The sequence below is a fragment of the Scleropages formosus genome, chromosome 1 (assembly GCF_900964775.1).
Source record: "Scleropages formosus chromosome 1, fSclFor1.1, whole genome shotgun sequence".
Taxonomy (NCBI): Eukaryota; Metazoa; Chordata; class Actinopteri; order Osteoglossiformes; family Osteoglossidae; genus Scleropages; species Scleropages formosus.
In genome coordinates, this window is record NC_041806.1 from 20,264,178 (window position 1) to 20,285,050 (window position 20,873).

The window sequence follows — 20,873 nt, forward strand, 5'->3', positions numbered from 1 at the left end:
GAAGGGGTCTGCGGCCTAGACAAGGTTAAGAGCCTCTGCTCTTGAGCAAATGACCTTCTGATCAGCTACAGTGCAAATTCTTTACACTGGCAATGTATGAAAAATTCTGCTTTTACTGCAAAGCGCGTTTCTTTTCATTCGTTGTCTAAAGCAATTAAGTTAGGAAGCCTCATGTGTTTGATCGTAATTAATTTTCACGCAGAGATGAAACATCTTTACTGCCGTCTTCAACAGACGCATTGCCTGATCTTCCTTTGTTTGCGAATTTAGAACGCAATGGGAACTCGCAAGATTACTTTCACTCGTTTCTTTGAAAGGAGATTAATCTCTTTTTCCTGTCTTTATCATCAGAAACAGGCACACTTTGTTTACATTCCCATCTGCAGAATAAAAGGGAAACTTCTGATGGCACAGTATTTAAGTGGGTCCTGAAAATGTCTTTTATTGATGCACTGCATTGTCCTCACAGCTTTGAAAAAAAGCCTTGTTATTTTTCATCTACAGTACCACATATGCTTTGGAAACCATTATATTCTAGAGATATTTACATGTTTATATGCTTTGTCTATTGTGTAGACAGAGATGAAAAAATCCAAGATGAGCAGTGAGCAGTAGTGTTTTGGATTGAATAGCGATTTTCAAAAGCTCCTGTACTGTATTCTACAGAGAGAATACATTAAAAATACAAGTGTCTCCTGCAATGCAGGGTACTGAATGCTTTTATTACGAAACACTAAAAAAATCCGTAAATGTTAGAGTATGACACACTTGTTTTATTTTTAACAAATGTGTTCTTCACACAGCGACTGAAAGCTGGTGGGAGAAACCGTCAACTCACCCAAGAACAAAGGACAGAAACTGTCTACCTGACATTTTCAAGTAAAGCATTTACAATTTTTTTTTTTTTTTTTATTTGACACTTTTGGCCAAGGCAGTTTCCAGGCAGTTGTGCACTAAGCTACTTATATTTATTTTACTCAGTGATACAGCTGAGTATATTTTTTCTGGAGCAATTTAGGGTAAGTGCCTTGTTGAAGGGTACTACAGCTGGAGCGGTACTGGATGCTGGGAGCTTCCGATCACAAGGCAATGGCTCTGACCACTGTGCTTCCTGTTTAGAGTCACAGAAATCCAAACCGAACACTCATCAGTCTGGATTTGCCATTTTTACAGCCCGCCGCATCTAGTACAGCTCTGTGACATTTGCTCGGGCGCAATAAACTGAGGCGCTTTTGAAATTATTCATTCAGCCTTTGTGTATATGTACATTAAAATAAATGAATAATTTCAAGCCAGACCTCAAGCCAGTCCATGCACACTATCATAGCAAATTTGCGTTGTGAAATCTTTTTACAAAATGTATTTAATGTATAATTTTGTCAATAATTATATGATTTGTTTTCAGCTGTTAAATTTTTTTTTAATGATATTAAGGATCATTTAAGGGCTTTTCGGGCGAATTTGGAATGGGCTTGAAATGAACGGGAATTCTTTCAAATAAGAAATAATGGAATAAATCACTTCCTTGTCCAGTTTTTCGATATTCCAAACTGACTGTTTCTAAAGGGTCGTCTTTTAAAGTACAACACTCTGACTTTTCCATTTTTCTCACGTGTCTAAAGACAGATGCTATTATCCTGTGGCCTAGCCAGCACATCTAGTCTTTATGCAGCTGGATATTATAGTGGAGTAATTCGGATTCGGTACCATTCTCAAGAGTCCAGAGCTAAGACCTCCTCTGAAACAAAACCCTTCAGGTTATGTTTTTTTTCTTATTTTGTCCTCAACCTCTACACTACCTGCTGCGCTTCATATGTGCTGCTGAAAGCTGAAGTGACCTTTCCAAATTAAGATGTGCATATTAAAATTTTTTATAGTAAGGGTATTGTGGGAGGTTTGTGTATTTGGTTTGCCACTTTGAGTAATTGTTCCTTTTATGATTTCTTTGTTTTTTCTTTTATTTAAACTGAAACTGTGGGGGGGGGGGGCATGGTGGAGGGCTGAATGACCCTGTGCCTCAAACGTATTGCCTTCCTTGGTTTTTCCAGGTTTATCACTAGAAATAAGAGCTTTTAATTAAGCAATTACAGCAAAATGTAATTAATTCCAAGTATGTGACTAATTAGTCTCAAGGTGGTGCACCATCACCAGTATTGGCCTGCTTGTCTTGGCTGGTGGCCAGTAGATGGGAGATAATTTTCTTACATTTGTCACACACCATCTGAAACCACTTGTCCCATACAGGGTCATGGGGAGCCAGAGCCTAACCCAGCAACACAGGGCACAAGGCTGGAGGGGGAGGGGACACACCCAGAACAGGATGCCAGTCCATCGCAAGGCACCCCAAGGGGGACTTGAACCCTAAACCCACTACAGACCAGGACCCAGTCCAACTCACTGCACCACCACACCCTCTGCCTTATGTTTCAGAACTTTGCATATTTCATGCACAAGTTAGAATATGGTCTCTTCAATGGACTCTTCCGCTACATGCTGGTAACCATTCACAGTGAAACATTTGCTGACCTCTCCTGTACCCCCACTTAGAGTAAATAAGTGCAACAAAAACCAGCATGCAGACAAATTAATGAATATAAAAATGAATAATAAATGTAAATGCATGCAAGTGTTTTACAATATTCACTTACATAAATGTGAGATCGAGCTGTGGGCTGTGTCTCTTGTCTCTCTCAGAGATAGAGAAATTAGTGATCTAGTTATTATGTGTGATGCACTTTGTATTGTTTGCTGAGATGAGCGTCACTTTGGAGACAAGTGTCTGCAAAACACACACACACACACATTTTCAGAACCGCTTGTCCCTTACGGGGTCACGGGGAACCGGAGCCTACCCGGCAACACAGGGCGTAAGGCCAGAGGGGGAGGGGACACACCCAGGATGGGACGCCAGTCCGCCGCAAGGCACCCCAAGCGGGACTCGAACCCCAGACCCACTGGAGAGCAGGACTGTGATCCAACCCACTGCGCCACCGCACCCCGTCTGCAAAACAAATAAATGTAAATATAAACGTAAATGTGCACATCTGTGACCAGACAATTTCATTGTACGGTTTTGTTTGCTCAGCCTAAGATTGCAGTGCCTGTTCATGTAGTAAGTCCACATATATCATTTTTAGATTTTGCCAGTCAAGGTTACTGTGTCCAGATACATAGCCCCCATAATGTAAGCAATGGGGAAAATGAAACCTGTAACTGTACCAGAAGGAAAGTTTTTTTTTTCTTTCACAGAGGGAAACAAAGACAGATATTTGAGAGAGAGTCAAAGTCTAGAGGAACTTAGGAAAAGGGTTTATAAACCTGCCAAAATTCATCTGGGTTGTTCCATTATCTATTACAGAGTCCATTTTGGTTTGCACCACGCACATAAACTTCCTTTCATTGCGCACTGTTCAAAACATATTGTGCCGCTTTTCCTTGTTTTTTTTTTTGTTTTAAGAAACTTTAATTTGTTGCTTATATTAAAGATCTTCTGCCACTGACATTTTCCCAGCAGGATATGTCAGAGAAAGAACATGTAAAATATATTAGGCTGGCCTGCTCAACCCCTACATACATGTTTAATGTTTGTAGTGACACTCCGCATCGCTGTTGTAAGGTCACAAAGGGATGAAGGAGTTAATGGTGGCATGAAGTAACCTTCAAAGCCTCTGTGGAGTAAGCGCACACACACTTTCTGAACCACTTGTCCCATACGGGGTTGCAGGGAACCGCAGCCTAACCTGGCAACTCAGGGCGTAAGGCTGGAGGGGGAGGGGACACACCCAGGACGGGACGCCAGTCTACCGCAAGGCACCCCAAGCGGGACTCGAACCCCAGACCCACCAGAGAGCAGGACCCGGTCCAGCCCACTGCGCCACTGCACCCCTGTGCCACTGTGCCCCCCCCACCTTTTTGAGGGAGCAGTTCATATGAATTACATTACTTTTATAATATATATACATTTATTTGATTCGTAGTGTAAACCAAAGTACATCTCACAAGAGACACGGAGTTACGTAGGCAGGCACACAGTTAGATGGTGTCATACTGAAGCAGTTAGGAAAACCCGGGAGAAGAGAGTCCAAAAGAGATGCATTTTGACATTCCTCTTGAATGCTGAGATGGATTCGGCAATTCTGAGGGGCAGAGGGAGCTCATTGCACCACATCAGAACCAAACTGAGATCCTATGGACTTTTTGTTTTGGACATCTCAGGTGTGGAATCACCAAGAATCCATAGATGGATAAGCTCAGCACTCTTGCTGGGGTGTACAGAGTGTTCATGCCCCGTAGGTGACGACAGTGAGGTTATCAGTATACTATTCAAATCTCACTTTGAAGAAAAAACTGAATGGAGACACGAAAGTATGTTATAGATGATAGAGAATGATGCATAGCTGAGGATGGGTGACCGGGGACTGAGAGTGCTGCATATTCTTTGGTAAATCAATAACAGGCTTGGTACCATAAATTCTAAAAACTGCTTAGCAATTTGTGGTGATAAGACTTTGCTGTCTGTGTAGACCATTAAAATTGAAATTACATCACATTCCATCTCACCCATGAACTCAGTGGTGACTCAGGAAGACAGCATGCGTTCACTCCCCTGACCGGTTCCTTCGCTTCTCTCCGGCTGATGTCATTGGACACTGGCCCTGTTCCCATGGCGACAGCCATTTTTTTGTTTGTTTGAATTAGATTCCCTGTGAAGCCGTGGAACTTTCAAAGTTGAACTAAGTTTTGCATGGAAGCAGCAGGGGAAATGAGAGATTATGCCTTAAGTGGATTAAACACCTTTAACGTTTATACAGTATATAGATTGTTATTTCAGTGAAAAGTGTCCTCTAATCACAGAGACTGTATCAGATCAGGTTAACATTACAGTGGTTCGACCAAAAGAATTATCCTCCAAGTTTATTTAAAAGGAGTGGCTCCGTGTTCATGAAGAGCAAGGAATAAATGTAAAATGTCACAATAAAAGAGCAACAAAGGGCACCTTGAGCTTAACTATGTGTGTATTAGCACTCGCCTTGACGTCATTCCTTTAATTTCAGAAGTGAAATACTTTCACCTTAAAACCTTTTGATGATCCGTCTAAATCGAGCAGATTTTTTCCTACTTTGTGTACATTAAAAATGATGGAGCAAACACTTTAAAGCAAATTCCTATTCATATACAGCATGTTTATACACTGTTACACCTCAGATTCTAAAAATCTGAATTAGGCTCAGAAGAACCCAAATCAGCCATGGCAGAAAGTAACCAGTGCAGTCATTGTAGGGGGTCAGATCTCATCATGAACCATAATCATCATAAGTCAAAAGCCTTTCTCTAGCACAACCTGTACACGCAGTCATATTAGGTGTCAGTGTCCTCTATCTGAGCTGGATAATGTGCCAAATTTGACTGTCAGACATATGTTCATACTTATATTTATATATTCATATAGTTCATATTTATATTTTTTAAATATTTTTTATCCCTTGCTCACATACTCTATCTTCTCATCTGTGTCTTGTCACTGTCATTCTGTCTGTGCTGTGGTAGTTCCTGTCACCAAGACAAATTCCTTGTATGTGCGAACATACTTGGCAATAAAGCTCGTTCTGATTCTGATTCTGATTCTGATACCACTGATCCTGCGTGGTTTATTAGAGTAAACTAGAATATTTCCAAGTGGAAAACTATTAGATGTAACATAGTAAAGAAGTATTAATATTAATATATTAATTCATGGGCATTATCAGGGGGGTGCGGTGGCGCAGTGGGTTGGACCGCAGTCCTGCTCTCCGGTGGGTCTGGGGTTCAAGTCCCGCTTGGGGTGCCTTGCGGCGGACTGGCGTCCCGTCCTGGGTGTGTCCCCTTCCTCCTCCGGCCTTACGCCCTGTGTTGCCGGGTAGGCTCCGGTTCCCCGTGACCCCGTATGGGACAAGCGGTTCTGAAAATGTGTGTGTGGGTTCATTATCAGTAGCAGCTTGTCCAATGCACGTTGATGGTGAGCAAATGAAAATTCCATTCTTGCATCAGAAATGTTTGCAAACAAGTGGCATTTGGGAAACTGTCAAGCTCCAAAGTTAATATGTTTACCATGTTAATTGAATGCCTGTTGCCTTAAAATGCTATTGAAATTGATTATCTTTTCTTTTCCTATCAATAGGATTAATTGCTGCGTTTGTTAAGAAATTTAATTATGCTGTAATTCTAATTAATAGGGTAAACAATGGGGGCAGTGGGGTTTACAGAAAGTCTATTACAGCAGTCCTCAATCCACTCTTTATGCTCTGAGAATCATTTTCTTTGCAGCTCCATTGAGCCATTCACTGGAGTTTTCAGCCCCACACAATAGTTCCACTTGTTTTAACATTTTCCAAGAATGCATTGTAAAATATTGCTGACATTATTGCTTCGTTGTTTGCCGAGACTTTCTCCACATTCACTTATGCTTTCATTCATCTCTGTGGCTTTGGAAGTTTACTAGAGCATTTCAGGGTATGTATCTCGTTCAAGGACAGAATGGACCAAATCCCTCATGGGACTTGGATGGTCAGCCAGCGAGTTATATGGCTGCATCCTTAACCACTGTTTAATGTGTTGCCCTTTCCTGCTACCAGTGATTTCCGGTGACTCTGTATCTATGCGGTATTACTCCTTGGGGGAGCAGTCTTTTGGTGGGTTGAGGTCAGCTGGTTTGGACATCTGACTCAAACATTGTCATGCAGCACCATGCATTCAGTTCTGACCTGTGTGGGGTTCAGCCCAGTCTGGAGGGGAGCGGAGGTCAGCCTCTAGTATCATGATGGATTAAACTCGGCATCAAATCAAGCCTTTCATTTACTCCCCCCATCCCTCCTCCATCTTCATTTCCAAAGGCTAAGGCAGAGGGATTTTCATTAGCAGATGTGAGAGTGCAAAACAAGTGTTGATTCTGTAAACCTTTGGGTGTGCTGGAGCTTGTGGAGGAGTTTGGGATGGTGAGAAGGTGGAAAATTTTGCGAAAATGGCTCCCTGGGTCACGGCAAATACTCTTTGTGATTATAGATGGATACCCTCGGGACGAGATGATTTACAAGTGGAGGAAGAATTCAGTGGAAGCAGCAGACCAGAAATCCTGGCGACTCTATCAGTTTGACTTCATGGGATTGCGAAACACGACTGACATTGTGAAAACTACTGCAGGTAATAAGGGCCCGGGTCCATTTATCACCGCAACAAACTGTACTTTTGTAAAAGCGTGTTAATAATCATTGTTATTGCGATTGCTATAATAATGGTTATTAGAAAATACAAGCGTGCTGACATTCTATTTAAATACCACAGAAATGTCACCTGTCATTGAAAGACTAGGACTTGGTATTAAGTTGCATTTTGCACAACTGTATTCTGATGTGTTTTGCAGTGAAAAGCTTGTATCAAAAACAGATGTGTTTATGCATTTGTCTCCTGTAACTCTAAAATGCCCAAACAAGCAAGGAAAGAAAGATAGAAAGATATTTAACATAATCTGACTGAACATTAAGGTTAATCCTGATTTGAGGAAATGGCATTTTCAGCTGTTGAAAATGAGTTGTAGTGGCAATTTATCATGTGAAAAAATATATGGAATTCTGCACTTAGTAGCTCAGGTTTTTACTGAGAGTAATTTTGAGGTTATGAAGTGGCATGATGGGGTAGTATCTTCACCTTACAAATCAAGCACTGCGGAGACATCCAGAGGTCCAGTGGATTAGTCATGCTAAACTGCTCTTGGACTGTGGGGTATCAGTCTGTCTGGTATTATTGCAACATCATAACAGAGGTATACCTCATTAGCTATCTTATATTAATTGAAGTACAGAACTACAGTTTTGTTCGCCCTAAAAAGTCAACAAAGCAGGAAAACACTTGCACTATTCCTGATAATGGGAATACCTGGAGTTGTAGTTTAGGGTAGAATGAAAATACTTTTATATACATTGAACGTGTTGGAGAATATGTCACTAGCCAGTAAAACAGTTTAATTATATACAGTTTTAGGATATTAAGTAAGTTTTGCAGCAGCCTAATTCGGTTTTTATCCAGTTGTGCTATTAGAAAGATGTTCTGTCAGCAATTATTATGCAATCATTTACATGAATATACAGCAAAAGAAGTGAAACACATACAAGTACGAGTAATGAAGAACTTGGTAAACAAAATGTGCTATTCCAATTTTATTATTATAAATGTCAGTCTAGTTGTGTGATCTACAATCTTAATTTAAGTATGGCAGAAGTTACGAAATGAAATTCCAACAAAATGGGGATAAAAATTGCTATTTAGCCAGAAGGACTTTCTAAAATGATTTATGATGAAAAATGCTGAAATAATGCTTGGTTAAATTAAATATGAAAAGATATTCAGATAGAAATTTACTCTGACTGTAAGTAACAGCTTAATCTGCAGATAGTGCACAACTCAGATACATGTGAAAATCCAGCTGAATACATTATGAAAGCAGCAAAAAGGACCACGGCTGGTACTGAGCTGTGTATTTTTCATGGTTGAACATACTGTAGAACACAAAGTGCAACTTTTCTGGAAGAGTGATTAAATAACAGAAAGCTAGAAATTATATAGAGCCTTGCTAAAACTCAACGTAAGTCACAAACATGTGAAAAGAAAACAAGGATATCTGATGAACAGTTTCAATGCATGTTAGACATGGATAAACAAATGAAACTGCAAACATCATAACCATTATTTGTTCGGTGAAATCATGTAGACAAATTCCTGTTGTTCAAGGAACAAATTACCATCTTTTGGAAAAAAATAATTGCTTCCTGGACAGAAAATATGACACCTAAAATTAATTAGAATACCAAAATGATGGCATAACAGAAGAAGTTATAATAAAAGAAAGAAGTTTTACATATATTATATTAAATAGAATAAAAGAAGTATTACATATATTAATTCAGCTGATACTTTTCTCCAAAGCAACTTACCCATTTATACAGCTGCGTAATTTTATTAGAGCAATTTAAGGTACATACCTTACTCAAGGGTACTGTAGCTGGGATCAAAACTGTAACCTTTGGTTTCCAAAGCAGCAGCAGCTCTAACCACTATGCTACTAGCTATCCCCAAAGAGGTTTGTCCCAAAAATACCAAACATTAATTCATAGCATAAAATCCATCCTTTATCAACATCTAATGCAGGTCTGCAGAGGTCCAGAGTCCGTCCTGAAAACATAGAGTGCAAGGCAGGCTACACCGTAGACAAACGTACTGTGTTCGTTTGGCTTGCAAACGTTTACGATATTAAGAAATACAGTTCAGAAAAGCACGGCCTATTGTGTGTTACTCTCTGCATTCAGAGACTTTGCTGATTGAGATGCATAGCATCACAAACCGATGTTTGAACCCTCAGCCTGCTATAGAGCCCTTCATCAAGGTACTTTCCCTGAAGATCTCCACAAAAATGACCCCCTTAATAATTGTAACTCGCTTTCGGGAAAACCGTCAGCTAAAGGAATCGATGATTAAAATAATAGTGTTGAATGCAGTATTTACATTGTGATATTTGTCCTTTCGAAGGATGTAGACTTTTGAGCATGTCAGTGTGATGAGAAGCAGCAAGTAGGAAGTATATGTTTTATATCAAGGAAACACATAGTAGTAGGCGATGAATAAAATACCTGTGTTTTTTAATGTAGTAAAGGTAAAATAAAACTTTTATATTTTAGAGTGGCATAAGACTCACTGGTTTAGAATGATTGTTGAATAATGAATAAATGTTAAATGAATGGTCCTCTTTGTCATCAGTAAGAGCTAAAAAAGAAAAAAAATTGAGCTGAGGGGTGAAAGAGTTTGTGTCTTTGCAAAATGGCAGGTAGAATTCATCCTTAGTTTAAAAAAAAAGCTTTAATAAGAACCAAAGCTTAAATAGCACAATAGAATGGAGTTAGACTCTGATGTCTTTGTCAGTTTGATGTTTCTGAGTCCATCCTTGGACTTCTGAAGAACCTTCTGGAATTTCCTCTTACCTTTCAGCTTTACTGGTCCTCACAAGGAAGGGTTATGTCAGTTCTGATAGTGTAGGGATTACAGTTTCTGTGTTTGGCTCCTAAGGTTGCTGGTTCAAATCTCACCTACTGCTGTAATACCCTTGAGCAAGGTACTTATCCTGAACTGCTCCAGTAAAATTACCCAGTTATATAAATGGGTGAATAATTATCAGTTGCTTAACATTGTAAGTTGCTTTAGAGAAAAGTGTTAAATAAATGCAACTCCACCACAACACTTTCCACCATTGCTGACAAAGTGCTGCTGGTAATATGAGCTGTTAAAAAAAGAGTAATGGGACCTCATCTCTGAGGCAAAGCGCTATCTGTTTAATCTTGATTTGCTTCGGCCGCATCGCCATACCCCTTGCTGCTATCGCGGCATGTGAGGGACATCTGCCAGCTGGTGACTGGACAAGTGAATCTCCTTATGCCAGATTAATTGCTTTGTGGGTTTTCAAACCACCACGGACCACAAAATAGCTTCATTTGGATGGGTCTCAGCATGTATCCTCACTCTTTGGATTTCACTGGCATGGGAAGGTTTGCAAGAATAGGGATATGTGGCCGGGAGATTGTATTCCTAGTCAGGAGCATAGGGATCACATGAGCTATTTCTGAAGAAAGTATTTATGAAGACAAGGACAGGCAAGATTTTTTTTTTTCCAGATTTCTAACCTCCCTGGGAAACACATTATGGATGTTTAAGTACAAGGCAATAAAACAAAACACAGCAAAGCCACACAGAGGTCATCGAAAAAAAAAAAATTTTGGATTCACTGTTGGTTTATAAGTAGGGGGTGCGGTGGCGCGGTGGGTTGGACCGCAGTCCTACTCTCCGGTGGGTCTGGGGTTCGAGTCCCGCTTGGGGTGCCTTGCGATGGACTGGCGTCCCGTCCTGGGTGTGTCCCCTCCCCCTCCGGCCTTACGCCCTGTGTTACCGGGTAGGCTCCGGTTCCCCGTGACCCTGTATGGGACAAGCGGTTCTGAAAATGTGTGTGTGTGTGTGTGTGTTGGTTTATAGCTTCCTCTCAAATGTAAAGGTGTTAGTGAGCTACTCTGCTTTGGGGAGAATTTTTTTATGTGTCAGCTGTTGATTATCAGTTGTACCCATTCAGTCTATCCGAATAGAGCTTAGTTTTGCCTTGGGGAGCTGGTGCTCTGCAGCCCACACTGGGCTTGGTTTTGTTTTTGGTTTTGTCCTTAGAAAGGATGACTGGAAATGATTTTACGGCATATACTGGGGACCAAAAAGGCCTGCATGGATAGGTATATTTCACATATATCCATCATCTCAAGTTGGGGTGGTGATGCAAAAGCTGAGCCTTTGGACAGAGCTCTTGGTTCACCACTCAGTATACACTTCCAGTTTTGCCTGTGCCCATGAGCTTTGGATAATGACCAGATGAAAGAGATTGTGGATAAAAGCAGCCAAAATGAGGTTATTCCACAGGATTGTTTGGCTCACTATCCATGACAGGGTGAGGACGACAGGGCCCCTTGAGAGCCTTGGATCAAGCAAAGTCAGTTGAGGTGTTTAGAGCATGTCGTACGAATGTCCCCTGGTAAATATTTGCTGCTGGGACTATTCCAGCAGGAGACTACAGGGCAGACCCAGAACACTTTGGAGAGATTATATCTCTCATCTGGCTTGGGAATGCCTGGGGATCTCCCAGGAGAACCCAGAGGCTGTTGCTGAGGGAGTAAAGGTTTGGGTTTGCCTGCTCAGCCTGCTGCCACCACAACCCTCTCCAGGAAAAGCAGGAGGAAACTGACTGACTGACTGACTGGTTACTGGTTTAGGCATTTGCAATGACTTGTAATTTTCAGTACAGCTGCCAAAGTTTAAGCAAAGATATCCACTAATGTAATAAGGTACAGATTTGCTAAATAGTATTAATTTATCTGAGAGGTTCTTAGCTCATAGCTGAGAACCCCAGCTCTTCTGTTCATTTATTACATCCTACTACAAGCATAAACATATGTCATAGTACTGAGACTTTGGTGAAAAACACACACACACACACACACACACACACACATTTTCAGAACCGCTTGTCCCTTACGGGGTCACGGGGAACCGGAGCCTACCCGGCAACACAGGGCGTAAGGCCGGAGGGGGAAGGGGACACACCCAGGACGGGACACCAGTCCGTCGCAAGGCACCCCAAGCGGGACTCGAACCCCAGACCCACCGGAGAGCAGGACTGCGGTCCAACCCACTGCGCCACCGCACCCCCATTGGTGAAAAACAGAAAGGTGTATTAATAAAGCTCAAGTACATGTGGTTGCATGGGATGCCCAGCAAGAGGACCGTCAACTTGTTTCAAGCTGAGGACCATCAAGGAAAACAATTATTTAAAAGAATTTGTTTCAAGGTGACGGGGGGTGCTGTGGCGCAGTGGGTTAGACTGGGTCCTGCTCTCTGGTGGGTCTGGGGTTTGAGTCCCGCTTGGGGTGCCTTACGGCAGACTAGCATCCCGTCCTGGGTGTGTCCCCTCCCCCTCCGGCCTTACGCCCTGCATTACCGGGTAGGCTCCGGTTCCCCGTGACCCCGTATGGGACAAGTGGTTCTGAAAATGTGTGTTTCAAGGTGTTGTCTGTTTTGAAATGAACCGGTACTTATAGCAATACCAACATAAAGAAGCGACAGTGACCATCCCAAGGCAACCCAAAAATTAACCACGAATATCTTTCTCTAAAGGAAAAAAAAGGTATTATTTACATAATTATTTACCTAATTACATTTCTTTATGTTTCTGAACACATTATTCCTCACTGATGATTTTTGAACTGTAGTAGTTTGTATTGATGGGTTTGAACACTGTTGTTTGCACTTTTGTTTTTCCCAGTTTTATACATGAAGACTGAATGCAAAAAAATATAATCCATAAATAAAACGTAAAGGAAACATCATAGCAGTGGACTCTTGACCCTCTGGAGTTTGATTGGTTTCCTTGCTGTGCACTTGACCCTTTAAGTCAGGAGATAAAACCTCTTGCTATGATGAGGTGAAGCCTTCGAACCCAGGTCAAACAAGATGTATGGTGGTCCAAACTTTTTGTCTCTTGAACTTTCCTAGGAGACTATGTGGTGATGACGGTGTACTTTGATCTAAGCAGAAGAATGGGCTACTTCACCATCCAGACCTACATCCCCTGCATTCTCACTGTGGTCTTGTCCTGGGTCTCCTTCTGGATCAAGAAAGATGCCACTCCAGCCAGAACTGCTCTAGGTAAGTCTGTGAGGACTTACGTTAGAAAGATGGAGAGGTCTCTTAAAAATATTTCTTGTTTCTGTGATCATACTGTACTGGAGAGCAGCTTAACCCAAAGTGCTGAACAGGAGAGATACACTTTCTTTATATGATTTTCCATGATGAAATTTAGCATTTAGTTTCTGAATTCTCGTTCATCTTTTAGTTCATAAACGCTTTGCTCAATTTTTTTTTTTTCTGCATTTTACTTTAGTTTGTTATTGTCATTGTCACTTACCAAACCTGTTTCTCATTTTGTTTACTTAATTTATTTATTTTGTCTTTATGCTTCTTTTTTAATCACATCGTCTCTGTGCAGTCTCATGGAACGTGTGGGTGAAGGTAATTGCTTTCGGTTCTTTTTTTTCATCATTTTATGAGCTTTTGTGTTGTTTCTGTTGGTTGTTTTCCATCATTTAATCTCAGTGGAATCTTCTGGAATTTATGTGATTTGGTTGTTATCTTCACATTTTGGCAAGCTGAGGGAATGGAACTGGCCATATACTATCGACTCCAATTCGCTGTTCACTCTAGAAACATAAACCAGTCTCGGCTCCCGCTGGCAATAAGTATCATACCACTATGAATGCATACAGTATTTCTTAAAAAGGCAAAGATGTGAATGGTTTTATATGCTATTTTAAATTACATAAAGCATAGAACTGAAATGAAAATGAAATGCTGTTTGGACCGTGTTTAGGTTAATCCTTGAATTACAATAGTTTTGCATATTTTATTCTCTGAGTCTTCCATCATTTCCTGCAATGTGTGTATTTTTCCCCAGTTCCTTATTTTCAAAGTATTACTCTTTTTAAATTTTTTTATAGACTAATTTTTTCAAATAAGCATATAACTTGTAGGAAACTCCAGCCCAAATCTGTACCCTGACATGGGTTTGATTAGTATTTAGGTGTAAGATTGGAAAAAAGGAAAAAGACCATCATCTTTGGTACCAGCTTTAGAGTAACACATACATACTTGATACTACAGAAGCTCCTTGATTTCCGATGGTTGAATTTACTATTTTTCAACTTTACGATGGTGCGATAGCAATACGCATTCAGTAGAAACCATACTTCATATTTTGAATTTTGATTGTTTTCCTAAGCAAACGATATGCGGTGCAATTCTCTCTCGCAATGCTGGGTAGCCACAGCAATACGCATCTCCCAGTCTGCCATGCAGAGCTGTGTACTGGGTGTATTAAATGCATTTTTCAGCTTACGAAATTTTCAACTTGCAGTGGGTTTCGTGGAACGTAACAGCATCGTGAGTCGGGCACCATCTGTATAAACCGCTCACAGAGACTTTATTTACAGACCACAAGGCATTCAGTGTGAGGAATTTTCGAGGACATTTCACATCAAGACTTTAGAATGATGGTAGAACGTAACCATCAGTTCAACCATTGAACAAACAGAGCAAATTCTGTTTTGTCACAGAGATGGTAGCTTCCAGGGGACAAAGGTGGGTGGAATGGTAATATTTGCTCAGACAAAGGAACTCATTATGTGTGTAACACAAGGAGAAAGGAAAACTGATATTCTCTTTTCACACGCCACTTTTAATCAACTCGGTGCACAGAGGAAAAGACGAGATAAGAGGGCACCGGGTGAGGTAACAGGTAAAATGTCAACACACATGGTGCCGATGGGTGAGGGAGGGAGGTGACTGTCACAGCCAGCGATGGACCCTGTGTCGGCTCACTTCTAAGGGACACTGACATTCCAGGAAACTCCTTTGGAGTCTTAATGGCTACCGGTGTGGAATTTGCTATAAGGAGCAGGCTGCGGGCCTCTTGATAGTCCTCCCATATGAGATTACTGGTCCATTCCCCACATCCAAATAAGGCAGGGTAGAGAGGTGGTTAGAGCTCTTGCCTTTGGCCCCAACGAATGCTGGTTTGAATCTCACATCCAGCTGTAGTACTCTTGAGCAACGTACTTACCCTGAAAAATACTCAAATACAAGTTACCCATCAATGAGTAAATAATTGTAGGTATCTTAACATTGTGAACTGATTTGGAGAAATGCATCAGTTACTTGAATAACTGGAAGAGTGATAAGCAGTGTATCATCATTTTGTTTCCTGACATTCCATGTGTCACACATTTTTCCCACCCGTGTCAGGGATGCAGTTGATTGGCTGAGATTTATGTTACAAAAAGGGATTTGTGATTTATCCTTTTTTTGTCCTATTCTTTTTCGAAATGTTTGTATTTTCTCAGAAATTCTTGCCTTGACAGCCTCAAGCCCATGGAATTTTTGTTGAAATACTTTCGTAACTGCCACTCTCTCAGCCAGAGGCAGGCAAACAGGTGAAGGTATTCTCTGCTCCCGACAATTCCAAAGGAGCGAACTGAGTGTGAAACACTCTCCTGAAATAGATGTGCCCCCCCTTGTTTCCATGGAAACAGCCAGGAAACAGCATTTTGTTCTGCCCTCCCTCCCTTCAAGAGCCCTCGCGGAGACGTCGGTGAAGCCGCACGCATGTCATGAAGGCCGTGTGGCAGCAACTGGGATTTTCACTTTGCACCGTTTTTCAATAACAAATGCTGGGATTCTGAAAAAAAGTTCTGTGATAATAGAAATGAACTAGAAACTTGAAAAGAAGTGAAGCACAGGTTATCTGCAGAACTTCTGTTCTGTCTGGTGTGGTGAATGTAACTGCAAATTATTTTGTCATGACTATTTCTCTGTCTACTAGTTCTGAGATTTTTTTTCTCCTCATCTTTAATATGTTCATGAAACACACTGGGATAGCTGGTAGTGTAGTGGTTAGAGCTGCTTCCTTTACACCCATAGGTCACAGGTTTGATCTCCGGCTGCAATACCCTTGATCAACATATTTACCCTAGATTTTTCCAGTAAAATTACCCAGCAGTAAAACTGTAAATACCTTGACAGTAGAAGTTGCTTTGAAGAAAAGTGTCAAGTAAATTTGATTGACTATTAATTTTCTTGTTTCAGTTCTACTGTGCTTAACTAAATTTGTAATCTTTTGGGTATATACTCTAAAAGCTTTACTGTATGGAAAAGCTGTAGCTTTTAGACCCTTTTTGGATTCTATTATTGCCATACATTCATCGTTCTACTTCAACTACAGTCATTTCTGAGACACTCACACTCAGGTTTTGAGAATTCAAATTTACAAGGAATTTCATTAAATACCTCTAGTTGGGTTTGCAAGGCATTTTTTCTCATTTATGAGGACAGCAGCTGAGCGGGCTCTTCTTCACGTTTACAGTTTGGATCATGCAGCATTGAGTTTTCAACCTCCAACCAAATTAGCCCTTGTTTGTGAGTTTCACCTGTTATAATATCAGTAATCATGGCCCCATTTGGACTATTCAAATGATGTCAGTTTGTTTGGTGAGCACAAAACCATTTGCATTGCTTTCTTTGATTTGTCTTTACCGTTCTGTTTGGTTTTTTGTATTAAAGGTTGAATTAAAGCAAACACTGAGTATGAAATATGTTTATCTCTTTTGCAAGCATTTAAGTGTATAATATGTATGAGTTACGAAAAAGCTGAACATGCTCAGGTAGACAGCCACACAGTATTATAGAGGAATTAATAAAGGGAAACTGCCTTGTTATGTTATGATAATTCATGTTAACCGTTGAAATAATTATATCCACTTTAATGGGATTTGGTTGACATTTAAGGATAAGTGGGTGTCAATTTTGTTTTGTCTGCAAAGCATAACATTTTTCAGTTTTGAAACAAGTGGTCATCACATCTTTTATCTATGAGAATTCAAGAAGGTTTTTCTTGAACAAGCTACCCTTGTAAGGAGTGAAAGACGATGTAGCATGAATTTATGTTGCATGATGCAGTATGGAGTATCTTGACCATCTGATGGTGTTTTAATTTCCAGGTATAACAACTGTGCTCACCATGACCACGCTCAGCACGGTAGCCCGGACGTCTCTGCCTAGGGTGTCTTACGTCACAGCCATGGACCTCTTTGTGACCGTATGCTTCTTGTTTGTGTTTGCGGCCCTGATGGAATATGCCACCCTCAATTACTACTCGTACAGTGTCCGCAAGCCAGCCTGCAGCAAGACTAAAAGATCGGTGAGGACTGCGCTTTTGGTGCACGTCACACATATCTTTGGACAGGAAGCAAGATGTTGCCATACCAGCAATTTTATATAATCACAAAACCACAATAGTGGTTGAACGCTTTTTGTTCACAATAGGTATTTCCAGTACAGACGGTCCCCGATTTACGATGAGGTTACGTTCTGATAAATCCATCGTAAATTGAAAATATCATAAGTCAAAAATGCATTTAATACACCTAACCTACCAAACATCATCGCTTCTTATCCTTTAAGATAATCGAGACTGTCAATTGCAAAAGTCCAAGTTCACGTGCAATGGCCATTATGGGTTTTCAACCTTCATGCTGGGCAATTATCTTGAGTTTCTCCTCAAGAGTAATTGCCTTCCTCATCTTCTCACCAGTAGCAGGAGATGCAGATGGGCATTTTGTAGACATGATGGATGCACAAAATACAACGTAGATACAGACTGGGAGATGCAGATCACTACCCAGCTGCCCAGCGTCACAAGAGAGTATCGTACCACATATCACTTGCCTGGAAAAAAAATCTAAATTCAAAATTCGAAGTAGTTTTTACTGAATGTGTATCGCTATCACACCATCATAAAGTTGAAAAATTGTAAGTCGGACTGTCATAACTCGGGGACCGTCTGTATTTAGTTTACCACTTAGTGTAGTTGTGAAACGGTACGTTGAAAAGATGGATTACATTCCACATTAAATGTGTAACATTCTTCTGCAGGCAAAGCAGGGAAGGAATATATTTTGTACTTTGTAACGTTAAGGTGAATTCAAGTGCAGCTGGGCGACTTTGCTTCAGCAAACCTGCAGCGTATGTCCATTGTTCCATTTAGGTATTGCTACGGTTCCTGAGTTCCTTTCATCGCAATTGCAAGACTGACTCTTTTCAAATGTAAACACTTGTGCATGGAGATTTCATTCAAAATGAAAGGGGATGGGGGGGCATTTTGGCATTGCTTAGTTCAATTAAAACAAAAGTAGATTATCCGTCTTAATGGATTATTACTGCTATCAAGAGGATCAAAATCAGAAGCTTTTCAAAGAATGAGAGTGGAGAAGATGCTGTCCTCTGGCTAATCTCATCTGATAGGAGCACAGTTAGATTTGGAGTTCTGTCGGCTTCAAAGGCGCCCAGTCCTATTTTACGGCTTTAACCTGTTCATAACTGTTCACATCCTATGTGCAAACAAGAGTGGAAGCTGTAGCATAGAGCAGGAAAGCAGCTTTCACTATTCACTTCTCGAATTTCTTGTATATATCCTTAGCGAACGGTTTTATCTCAATTGATTTACAGAACAATGTTACAGTTTCAGTTTGTATTTAGTTTATTTATGCAAGTGAGTCTTTTATTTTACTGATGCAACTCATATTAAATAAGAGGGGCACTTCTTGGGACTGAAAACGATACCCTTGACATCAGAAACCCAGGCCCTGAGTCAACTGCAATCTAGCTAGATGTTTACGAGATTCGTGTTTGTAGTATGCTTACAGTTCCCTTAGCACACGGGTCAATAAGTTCAAGTTCAGCTCACTAATTCGAGAGACCACTCCCTTATGCCAAATGTGTTTTTCCCTCACAGCGCAACTTAGCTATATTATTATCCTCTGATATAACCCCACTAGTTTTCCTGTTTATTATAGTTGTCGCTCCTCATTGGTCCACTGAAGCTGTCATATATCCTACCCTTTCAGAACTACTCTGTGCTGGACGTGGGCCCACCCCCGACTGTCATCACTCTGAACAACTCCATGTACTGGCAGGAGTTTGAGGAGGCGTGTGTCTACGAGTGCCTGGATGGCAAGGACTGCCAGAGCTTCTTCTGCTGCTACGAGGAGTGTAAGGGCGGGGCCTGGAGACGGGGGCGAGTCCACATAGATATTCTAGAACTGGACGCTTACTCCCGCGTCTTCTTCCCCACATCATTCCTGCTGTTCAACGTTGTCTACTGGGTGGGATATCTCTACCTTTAATGAACTGCCGTTCCATGGAGAACTTTGGCTTTGGGCCATTCCTTAACAAGGGTGTTACATGGAGGAAAGACTGAAAGGGGGAATAACGATACACATTTGTTGATAACACCAATGGTACTTAAAAACGCTTTGCTACAAAGACTTTGGTAGAGTTATATCTTGTACTTATTTATCACAGGGTTTGGCATACAAACACTCACACCTTAACTACTGCTTGTCCTTTGGAACCTGATTAGGTAAAGATCAGGTTTCTTGTACTTGAGGTTATTGTGAGCAGGTAATTGTTTCCTGGTGGTTCATCACCAGAAATATCTGCCTTGTACTTCGGTACCAGGAAAATCCATACTCATAAAAAAGCCTGCCATTCACATAATCCAGCTCACAAGAAGGTATAATATTCATCTTTGATAGAGATGATGCCTTGACATCCACTTTCTCCTGAATTCAGCAACATAACTCCTGCCCATATTTCCTTAGCGGATATCAGATTTGTTATTGCACTACAGTGTGACACAAACCATCTTTATATGAAGATCAGTCAAAACTGGCATGTCGGTCGAGATAAGGACATCTCAGACCACCCACAGTGCCTTGATCAAGATGGATAGACGTCTGCTTTGTGGAACTTTTAAATGGAGCAGAGGCCAGTTTTGGCTGATCAGCCCAGCCATTCGCGGTGATGTCCTTGCTGTTTCCTCATCTTCACCCTTAATTACATCTCACCGTCCACCAAATTATTTATCTATAGAATAACCCTTAAACTACACAGCACAGTTGCTGTGAGAAACCAGGGAAAATGCCCCAGGACTTGGAAAATTCATTTGGTTCTGCTTTGCAACTTAGAAAAAAAGCACATTGCATTTTTGGCATTATTATATTAGTAGTGTGTATGTTATTTACAAATACCCACATACATTTAGATTTGCACTTTTCCAATAAACCCATTTAAATTGTTAGCGAGTTACAGCAAAATAGTTAAATCAGTAAAAATGGCAATTAAACTAATTAATTGCATGGTACAGTTAGGAATTTAAATCAAGCATTAAATTATATGTCATACACCTCATTTTGAATGTAATATTGGGTTATCAACGTTTTGTTAGATATTTTTCATCACTGCATTCATGGAAGATCCAATCAGTCCACTGAGTGATCCCAGTACTTTACTCTTTACCAGAGTTAGGTAAAAAAAAAAAAAAGAAAAGACCGCATGGCTTTTGAAGGTAACTATTAATTAAAAATTACTAAATGGCTGACACTTGCAAACCTATATGATCTCCCATTCTATCTAGACACGAACATCAGTTAATCAACAGATAGAACTCATAATATGCAGATCCTGTGGTTTTCATAGGAAATGATTTCACACTTCTGTTTTAAAGCTACAAATACTGGCTATTACAAGTTTCACCAAACTGGAAACACAAGCACAAAAGTAATAATTTATTTCCAAAACTAAACTCACAGTCAACATTGTTGCAATTTTTTTTTTTTCTCAACAAACAGACACATGAACTGTAAAAAAGACAG

General features: G+C 40.6%; 1 protein-coding gene across 2 annotated transcripts in view; it reads left to right on the forward strand.

Moving 5' to 3' along the window:
- The window catches only part of gabrg3 (gamma-aminobutyric acid type A receptor subunit gamma3), a 134,834-nt gene extending 115,464 nt beyond the window's left edge, over positions 1 to 19,370 (forward strand). The window contains exons 6-10 of one of the 2 annotated variants that reach the window (XM_029255208.1): positions 7,039 to 7,176; positions 13,105 to 13,261; positions 15,589 to 15,602; positions 17,160 to 17,359; positions 19,065 to 19,370. In XM_029255208.1, the coding sequence (XP_029111041.1) occupies positions 7,039 to 7,176; positions 13,105 to 13,261; positions 15,589 to 15,602; positions 17,160 to 17,359; positions 19,065 to 19,343 (788 nt within the window). In that variant the 3' untranslated portion in view covers positions 19,344 to 19,370. The remainder of the gene's footprint in view (positions 1 to 7,038; positions 7,177 to 13,104; positions 13,262 to 15,588; positions 15,603 to 17,159; positions 17,360 to 19,064) is intronic. The other variant, XM_018749966.1, reaches the window with a different exon arrangement.
- The last annotated feature ends 1,503 nt before the right edge of the window (positions 19,371 to 20,873 follow it).